A 10,559-nucleotide genomic window follows, 5' to 3' on the forward strand; every position below is an offset into this window, starting at 1 on the left:
AATATTCAATCCAATAGTATAAGAAGTAAAAGGACTAACAGGGAATGTACGAAATAGTAAAATATATAGTGAATTATGTGAGATAGAATAGTCGATGTAATAGAATAGTCGAATAGTGAATGAATAGACAATAGTTACATAAAATAGTGAAATAGTCGAATTAGTCTGATAAATGATAAATGATAAAATAATAAAAAAATAATAAATGTATAAAAGTACGTAAAGACATGTCGGCATGTCTCTTTCAACTCAACCCATTCCTTTGGTAGATTACCCACCTAAAATGAGTTCTGCTGCCAAGAAAACCAAATTTGGACCTTCAGCCAAGTAAGTGCCTGATAGAGTACCTATTATGAACTCAAATGACCTCTCAGCTTCACTACATTTGTCTAGAGTCCATAGATTTATTCAGAAAGGACTTTTTTATGTTTGAAAGAGGGAACTGTAACTGCTAAGGTCTACCTAATTAATGATCCCAAAAGTCAAGAGAGAAGAAGGACAGGATAGGAGAAAGCCACCTGTTCAAATAACCAACCTTATCTGTTTAGGATAAAATTTACCCCAGGCGGGAATCAAACTCATGACCTACTTAGTGCTTACAAATTCAAATTTCCAGTTAATGTTTTGTTGAGGTATATTTTGCAATCAAATGTTAGACCTACAAACCAAAATCCAAAAGATTCTTCATTCACTCTCATTCTTTCATTTTTTTCCAGGCCACCTACCTGCAAATATGAAAAGGCTCGGAGAGACAGATTGAATTTGATCATAACAGAGTTGAGTACATTTCTACCCGAGCAGAATCCAGCCAAGTCTCTATCCAAGATTGACATACTGGAGAAAATTGTACATCTTATCAAACAACTCCTTGATGACAAAGAGAAGTTGAGCAACAAAAACTCAGCCGATGAATGTCTCAGTAAGTTTTGGCATACCAAACCTAAGATGGTGAAGCAAAAAAAAAGAAAAGATAAAGCTACTTTCCCATTGAACTTTAGAGAGAATAGCCTAGTGGTCATCAATTTCCATGACATTTGAAAACATAACATATTAAACCAGCTCCCTCTTCCACTTGAGGCTGAATGCAGTTGCACCCCAAAAAACACAACTGTTTTAAATGGTAGGTACTCCAAGAACAAAAGTAGCATTTTTTTATGTTATTTCCATCAAGAGCAGGTGTATTCAACATACTGTATCTTCTGATTGATCATTAATTCATACTCTTCCTTCAACTCTACATTTTCAGAACAAGAACTCAAAGAGCTTAGATCGACAGTGTCCGATCTTAAAGCTCGGATTGTAGCACTCAATTAGAGAGAATAACCTAGTGGTCATCAATTTCCATGACATTTGAAAACAACATATTAAACCAGCTCCCTCTTCCACTTGAGGCTGAATGCAGATGCACCCCAAAAAACCCAACTGTTTAAATGGTAGGTACTCCAAGTAGCATTTTTTTTTTTATGTTATTTCCATCAAGAACAGGTGTATTCAACATACTGTATCTTCTGATTGATGATTAATTCATACTCTTCCTTCAACTCATTTTCAGAACAAGAACTCAAAGAGCTTAGATCGACAGTGTCCGATCTTAAAGCTCGGATTGTAGCACTCAACAAAATCCTGAGCAGGCATGGATCTGTACACATCTACTTCAAGTATAGCAATGAAAACTTCGTCTTCCAGCTCAACTTGCTTAGGATCAACTCGAGAACCACATGCATTACTTCCCACGTCCATATCTAACAATGTTTCATCTTCTTCAATGTCTTCATCAAATAGTTTAAGTTTTTTGAGATCAAGTATGTCTTCTGCCAAGTCTCTATCCAAGATTGACATACTGGAGAAAATTGTACATCTTATCAAACAACTCCTTGATGACAAAGAGAAGTTGAGCAACAAAAACTCAGCCGATGAATGTCTCAGTAAGTTTTGGCATACCAAACCTAAGATGGTGAAGCAAAAAAAAAGAAAAGATAAAGCTACTTTCCCATTGAACTTTAGAGAGAATAGCCTAGTGGTCATCAATTTCCATGACATTTGAAAACATAACATATTAAACCAGCTCCCTCTTCCACTTGAGGCTGAATGCAGTTGCACCCCAAAAAAACCAACTGTTTTAAATGGTAGGTAGGTACTCCAAGAACAAAAGTAGCATTTTTTTTTTATGTTATTTCCATCAAGAACAGGTGTATTCAACATACTGTATCTTCTGATTGATTATTAATTCATACCCTTCCTTCAACTCTACATTTTCAGAACAAGAACTCAAAGAGCTTAGATCGACAGTGTCCGATCTTAAAGCTCGGATTGTAGCACTCAACAAAATCCTGAGCAGTGCCAACATTGCAGTTCCAATAGATCTGGAGGTGCCTTGCTTTGACAAAAGTTTTACACCTCATTTGAGATATTCAAATAGGAAGAGAGGTAAGTATCATAGGGACAGGGAATGTTACACAATAAAGTTACGTTTTAAGATATTATGAGATAGGTAGCTTTAAAAAAAGAATAATAATAATAATAAAAAAAAGCTTCACACTGCCTGTGGTTCTGATTCAGTAATCATAATCTTCCACCTTTGCCCTCCCCTAAACCAAACTATGCCTACTCAGAAAAAATATGCTGTTAATCATAAATTACATGGATGATGGAAACCCTTTTGTTAAGTGCCTGGGAAAGTGGAAGTCTATCATGTATTAATTTAAATTCCTCTATTCTCAGCTGTGACCTGTCAGTCTACACAGACTGAACAAGAACAACCCAACTCAAAGCCAGAGGAACAGAAGGAGAATGAAGATGAAAGTGCAGAGAAGCTCATTGCTTTTACAAAGAAGTTGAAAGCACCACTGAGAAGTCTATCATGTATTAATTTAAATTCCTCTATTCTCAGCTGTGACCTGTCAGTCTACACAGACCGAACAAGAACAACTCAACTCAAAGCCAGAGGAACAGAAGGAGAATGAAGATGAAAGTGCAGAGAAGCTCATTGCTTTTACAAAGAAGTTGAAAGCACCACTGAAAGAAATTCAAGTGAACATAACCCAAGCCCAACCTGTCCCACCCACCCAGATTATTATTGTGCCGTATTATTACCCAACACCTTCTCCTATGATACCAAGACGACCAGCCATGACACAGCTTACCTATTCCAACAAGCGACCCATCTCCTCATACACAGACTTCAAGAGAATCTACTCCCAACAGCACGAGAAACTGGAGAGGAAACGAAGACGCAGGAGACAGAAACGTAAACCAAGCTTGTTAGGAGGAAAGAAATGTACCTGCAAGTCTGTTGTCCTCAAGAAACCAGATGGAGCTCTGAAGAAAATAATAAAACTGTGTGGCTATAAGACATGCAAGAATAAAACCAAGTTTGAAAGAATTCAGGAGCAAGCCAAACAGCAACAAAGTGAGAAAGCAAAAGAGAGAAACTGGAGAGGAAACGAAGACGCAGGAGACAGAAACGTAAACCAAGCTTGTTAGGAGGAAAGAAATGCACCTGCAAGTCTGTTGTCCTGAAGAAACCAGATGGAGCTCTGAAGAAAATAATAAAGCTGTGTGGCTATAAGACATGCAAGAATAAAACCAAGTTTGAAAGAATTCAGGAGCAAGCCAAACAGCAACAAAGTGAGAAAGCAAAAGCAAGAAAATAATAAAGCTGTGTGGCTACAAGACATGCAAGAATAAAACCAAGTTTGAAAGAATTCAGGAGCAAGCCAAACAGCAACAAAGTGAGAAAGCAAAAGAAGACAAAGCCAATATTTCATATTTATTTAAACTTATTTGATACTGTAGTCTAGGAATACAAAGTCCTATTATGCCAACAATAAAATTTCATATTCTCCGACATAATTTTTTGGGAATGAATGGATTGGAAACACATCAAATTCCTTCAGACCCACTCATTTTTTTTTTTTTTTTTTTTTTTTTTTTTTTTTTGAAAAAGGGTGGTTTTTTTTTTGGGGTTTTTTTTTTTTTTTTTTTTTTTTTTGGGGGATCACTGTACATGTAAGTTATTATTATTGCAACTTTACACTTGGAACTTATATTATTCCATACTTTCGTGAAATGAGGCCCAGTTCTTTTTAGTCCGTCCTTCCTTTATTATTACGATAGTAATAAAAAGGTATAAGGGACGGACTATTGTGTTCGCTTCGGTGTCTGTCACTCGCTCGCTCGGTCTGTCTGTCCCCATAGAAGGACTTATCCAAACCTGGTCGACCTATATATCAAATTCATTTTCCCCACAAAAGATTGTAGACGAAAAATGCATTTTTTTTATTATTATTGTGGTCTACGTTCAACAATTAAATTTTGCCGCTCGCGATGACAGTGAATTTGAACCTACTTAATGTTATTGTCAATACCTTTCTGGACATCCTCTACATTCAACTAGAGAAATACTCACCACACAGCTAAGGCCTCGGATCAAGTTGGACTCGGCTAGCTGTAGCGAGGCCCGGGCCAGGCGCACCGTTCTAACCAGGGTAGTCACATTGGGCGCCTGTTTGCTAAATATCTGAGCCGTCGGGTCCCAAGGTGTAAGGACAATAATACAACCATAACCTCATCTAGTTTGTCATATACAGCTTTCAATACTCCCATTACTTCATCAAAGATATCATATTCAGCTTTGAATCCTTCTGTGAGTTCATCTAGTTTATATTATTCACTTGATACTCCCATAACTTCATCTATTTCATCATATGTACCCTTCAATATTCCACTTACCACATCTAGTGGTTCATTTACTACACTAAATACTCCTTTCATTGTATCAAAATCATTAAATTCAGCATCAAATACTTCAGTGACTTCATCTTGTTTCTTTTACTCTCACAACACCACCATAACTTCATCTAGTTTGTCACATTCATCTCTCATTACTCCTGTTACATCATCCAAGTTATCCTATTCAGCATTAAATTCTGCTGCCAGTGACTTCATCTTGTTTCTTTTACTCTCACAACACAACCATAACTTCATCTAGTTTGTCACATTCATCTCTCATTACTCCTGTTACATCATCCAAGTTATCCTATTCAGCATTAAATTCTGCTGTAACTGTATCTACTTCATCTTATGTACCACTCAATATTCCAGGAACTTCATCGAATCTCTCAACTTCATCATTTAATACTTTTGTAACTTCTTCCAAATCATCTTCATCATTAAATACTTCAGTGAATTCATCTGGTTTAACATATGCAGGCTTGAATACGTCAGTAACTTCATCCAGTTTCTACTATCCACCGCTTAATACTCCAATATCATCATCCAATTTGTCATATGCATCACTTACTACTCCAATAACTACATCTAAATTATCATATTCCGCCGCTAATACTTCAGTAACATCGTCTAATTTTTATTATTCTCTCAATACTTCCATAACTTCTTCCAGTCATCTAAATTATCATATTCCGCCGCCAATACTTCAGTAACATCGTCTAATTTTTATTATTCTCTCAATACTTCCATAACTTCTTCCAGTTTATCCTATGCATCTCATAATACTCCTATAACTTCATCTAACCTATCATATTCAGTATCCAAGACACCTGTAACTTCTTTCATATCCTATACACCGTTCAATACGACTTCAAAATTATCAAGTTCATCACTAAATACTCCTGTTACATCTAAATTATCAGATTCATCACTTAATATTCCTGCAAATTCGTCTAGTCTATCATATTCAGGGCTGAATACATCAGTAACTTCATCCAATTTATACTACCCTCTCAATGCAGCTATTAGTTCATCCAGTCTACCATATGCACCATTCAATCCTCCGATTACTTCATCTAAATTCTCATATTCAGCTATAAACAATTCTGTATCTTCATCTAGTCTGTCATATGCGTCACTTAATACGTCTGTGAATTCAAGTTCATCATATGCATCAATCAATACTCCCATTACTTCATCTAAATTCTCATATTCAGCCATAAATACTGTCACTTCATCTAGTCTATCATACTCAGTGCCTAAGACTTCAGTAACTTCATTTATGTCGTATGCATCTCTCAATACTCCTGTCACTACATCTAAATTGTCCTATTCATCATTGAACACTCCTGTAAATCCATCTTTCTCCTATTCATCGCACACTCCTATAACTTCTTCTATATCATATTCACGGACCACGTCTTCTGATGTGAGTTCATCTACATATTCAGTTCCATATTCAAGTACAGCTTTATATCCTCCAGTTACTTCCAGTGTGACAGATTTCAACTTGAGCACTATATTCCCGGAAATAAACGATAAGGTAAGAGTTTTTTTTATTTTTTTAATCCTTTAAAGTTTCCTTTTGTAAAATAATTTAATTTAAGGCCCTAGTCTCGTCTGTCTAGGAGGTATGGCATCTACACTCATTTGAGATGTTTAATAAAGTAAAAAGTAATGTTTTATGTAAAAATATTTTATATTTATTTTTTTGCAACAATTAACACAATCAATTAGATTTCTTAAGGGAGATGTTTTCATACATGGGGGGGGGTCTGTGGGTAAACACCATGGAATACGCTTTGGCATCCATCGTGTTGAAGTCGGAAAATTCAAATCTTAAAACGGAACCGGTTCCGATAATTTCTCGAAAGGAAAATCCACCTTTACTAAAACATTTCACTTCTCTTCTCTCCAGGATTCGAATCAAACCAGAGGTGTTCTGAACGGGGACTCTATCAACCCCTGCTCACGGCATGTCACCAATTTGACCACACCTCTGCCCAGGATGTAGAAATCCTCCAGCATTGCTTTCCTATTGACAATGAAACTCAGCTGAGATCCCGATGTTTCGGCAGGGCGCTTGCAGTTGAACTTCATCATGTCCTGAAATAAATAAACCCAAAGAGTTGTAAATCATACACAGCAAAGAGGACGGAAAAAACTTAAAAAATGACAGCGTTCCACTAATTGTTTGGCCCAATTTATTAATGTACTAAGCGAAAAAGACGTATCTCAAAATATCGACTTTGTGTTTTTTAGTGACAAAATGTTATTGTAAGCCTAAATTTTTAGGTGATAACTAGTGTAAGAAAGCTTTAAACAGTTGAGTATTTTTTCAAAATTTTGCTTTAAAATCCTATAATAAAATAATCTAGCTTTACAAATATTTTAAAACCAAACATCATATAACCTTTGAGATTTTTAAGCTAAAATGTGTACCTCCTCATATCCTTACTATGTATGTTCGTATTTGTTACTTCTTGTTACTACCTACCTACATTGGTGTTGAAATAAAATTGAAAGAATTACAAAAAATAATTGTCCTCCTATTCTTCTAGTACCTATTTCACCAGAATATTAAATGACATTTTTGGTTTGCCAACACTCACACTTAACTTATACTTTTTATAGGACTTAAAGTTGGCACGTACCTTACTGTTTGGTATTGGACGTTTCCGGTCTGAATCAATGTGCTGAAGACGGGTCTGGAGTTCAGACCCGAAACGTCCAATACCAAACAGTAAGGTACGTGCCAACTTTAAGTCCTATAAAAAGTATAAGTTCACCAGAATATGTTTCTCAATCGACCTTAACAGTCACCGCTTCAAATACCTGACTCGCTCACCGTTGCTTACCTTACTGTCTGCTAACAGATCGTCAGGTTTGATCACAACTCCAATGTCTAGACCTCCGTACACGTCGTAGAAAAATAGGGCCATCTCCCCATAACTCTCCTGTGAACACAAGAAATAGTAGAGGAGTTATTGAATGAACGAATCGAGGTCTATGTTTTAACTTGACGATTTTTCCATTTGTTTGTCTGTCTGTTTCACCGGAACTCCCGAACGGAATTTCCGATTTTGATAAAATTTGGCAAAAATGTTCAAACAGGGGAATCCTCGTTCGATTTTGGACAATATCGTGTCTTTGGGGGCTCCGTGTGTGCCTTTTTAGGGAAATACATCGATTCTATTCTAATTCCACAACAGTAAATTATAATAATAGTGCTTAATAATAATAATAATAGTGCTTATTTATACTGCTCGCATAGGACTGAAAAGTCCCTTTACTCCAGCAGTAGGCTATTAACAACGGAGTTGTTATCGTTCACAAAACGAAGAGAGAAGGAGAATAGGATAGTAGAATGTTAGGCGTCCCGAAAAACGAACCTCATTTTGATAGGGGACTTCAACAAGAGAGGTCTTATCGTCCCGGAATCAAAGACCAAGCCGTTCCAAGAACAAACATTAACTGTTTAGGATAAAGCTCGCGAAGGTCGGTAACCCTACGACCTAGCCCTTACAAGGCAGGGGCACTACCTCCCGTTCAATCGAACAGATAGGTTCAGCTCGTTCTCGGAACGGATGGCTTTCTCCTATCTTGTTCTCCTTCTGTTCCACTTTTTTCTCCTATCCTTTCTTTCCGAGGGCTCTTCGATTACGGGACGATAAAATCTCCGTTGTTACAGTTCCCTCTATCAAACCTCTTTAAGATGAGATTTCAGTAAAAACTTTTTTTCTCTCTACACCCGGTATATAACTAGAAATAAATATTATAAGTACAAGTATCCCACCAAGGTGTACACTATGTATTTAGTGTGTCCTCCAATCTATTCTATTGACACCTACTGAGTTTTAAGCATTAGAGATTGCGAGCATCATCTTAAGAATAGTCATGAAATCTTAAGATCTCAAGTCATGAATAATATTCTTATGAATGATATTACAACACAAACCCACTTTACAAGTTAGATGAATTTTTGTTTAAGGTTCAAAGTCACTGGGCCAGCCTAGTTAGCTTAGTTGGTAGTGCGTCTGCCTTGTAAGCGCTAGGCCGCGGGTTCGATTCCCGCCCGGTCCACAGAGGTAAACCATAAACATCGAACATCGAAAAATAAAACATCGATGTTCGATGTTTCCATCGAAAGAAAAACATCGATGTTGACATCGATGTTTTTGTTCCGATGTATCGATGTCCCAACCCTAACCTACACCACTCGAATGTCACGCGGAATTTCAATAAATTAAACACTAAATTGAACACATACATAGATAAACATTAAATATGTACATAAGTTGGTATTTGTATTAGTAAAAGTAGAAGAAGTACACAGGAGATAGAGGTACAAGAAGAAGAAGGTAGTATTTAACTATATCATTAAGTGAACTATATCATTAAGTGAACACTTTGAACATCCATCAACAAGTATCTGCATTCTACATATATAAACTAAATTACTTTAATTGAGTAAACCCGTCTACATAAACTACATTATTATTATTAATCAAGTAAACTTCCAAAATCAAATCAATCCAATCTCAAATTCTTTGTGGTAAAGCAGAGCTTTTTTACAACTCTTGTGGATATCACAGCATTACTAAGTGCATGTCTCTTTTGTAATCAATTTCCATATTTCAATAACCTTTTTACACGGGTATTGCTGCCACTGGTCGCTACTCATTTAAAGTAGCTACCGTACTCAATTGTCCTCAAGAGTCTGAGTGCATCCCCTACTCCAAGCACAGAGCCGAAAAAACTTCAACCCCGCCGGGAATCGAACACGGTACCTCCGGCGTCCAAGCCTAGTGTGATCCCCACTAGTCTACTGAGGTTGCTAACTAGAGTAAACTTCGTAAATGGAGTAAATATTGGAGTATTAAATGGAGTAAGATATCTTACTTTAACTGCATTATAAATTACTCGAGTAACCTGAAGACTCCGAGACACGTGAAGATGGCAGACTCACAGAAGTAGGTACACCCAGACCTTAACCTTGGCCAGACAACCTTTCTGAACTGGTTAAACTACACGACAACAATATGGAAAACGAGATAAAAGAACCTACCTAAAACCTGCTTTGCTTTACCTACTTACCAGACTACGGAGTCATAAATAAGAATTAGAATCATAACATAGAAATAGAAATATAACTCATAGTCATTATCATTACGAGCTTCGAAATCATGGACGATCCGGTTAACTTCTAAACTTTGTATGATGTATCGTATGTATGTATTTGGAGAACAAGGCTGCAAGGCAGTGTGCCTTCTTCTTGAGGTGCCCAAATAGGAGGACTGTTATTCAACGAACAAAGTAAGATTCCAAGTTTTAGGAACTTCACTTGAGATCAGATGGGCCATCAACCCCTCTTTGGTCGTTTGGTACAATAGTTTTTCTTAGTTTTATGTAGGGAATCGTAACAACGGAGGCCTTATCGTCCCGAAATGGAATAGAGGGCAGGATAGGAGACAGCCAGCTGTTCCGAGAACGAACCTTACCTTATCTGTTTAAAGACAAATTCATTATACATATTTTGGGCTGATTGGGGTTGTAGGAGCCCATTTAAAGCTCCACTCTGGGAACTGAGCCCGCGTTCTATATGTCAAGTAAAAGCGTTATCACTGGACCTACAGAAGTGCGTGAAAATGACCTACGTATGAAAATCTAGTATCTTGATCCAATAAAATCCGCCCAGGGCGGGAATCGAACCCGCGGTCTAGCGCTTACAAGGAAGACGCGCTACCAACTAAGCTAACTAAGGCTGGCTGAGATGATCCAAAGTCTCAAATGCAGAGTACCTCTTTGCTCTTGTTTGATTGGCTATT

General features: G+C 37.0%; 1 protein-coding gene across 1 annotated transcript in view; it reads left to right on the forward strand.

Moving 5' to 3' along the window:
* The window catches only part of LOC103510914, a 9,387-nt gene extending 3,679 nt beyond the window's left edge, over nucleotides 1–5,708 (forward strand). Inside the window, exons 3-7 of the mRNA XM_017444787.2 lie at nucleotides 1,819–1,925; nucleotides 2,260–2,427; nucleotides 2,891–3,353; nucleotides 3,676–3,754; nucleotides 5,655–5,708. Of these exons, the coding sequence (XP_017300276.2) occupies nucleotides 1,819–1,925; nucleotides 2,260–2,427; nucleotides 2,891–3,353; nucleotides 3,676–3,754; nucleotides 5,655–5,708 (871 nt within the window). The remainder of the gene's footprint in view (nucleotides 1–1,818; nucleotides 1,926–2,259; nucleotides 2,428–2,890; nucleotides 3,354–3,675; nucleotides 3,755–5,654) is intronic.
* The last annotated feature ends 4,851 nt before the right edge of the window (nucleotides 5,709–10,559 follow it).

This window comes from Diaphorina citri, unplaced genomic scaffold (assembly GCF_000475195.1).
Source record: "Diaphorina citri unplaced genomic scaffold, Diaci psyllid genome assembly version 1.1 scaffold656, whole genome shotgun sequence".
Taxonomy (NCBI): Eukaryota; Metazoa; Arthropoda; class Insecta; order Hemiptera; family Psyllidae; genus Diaphorina; species Diaphorina citri.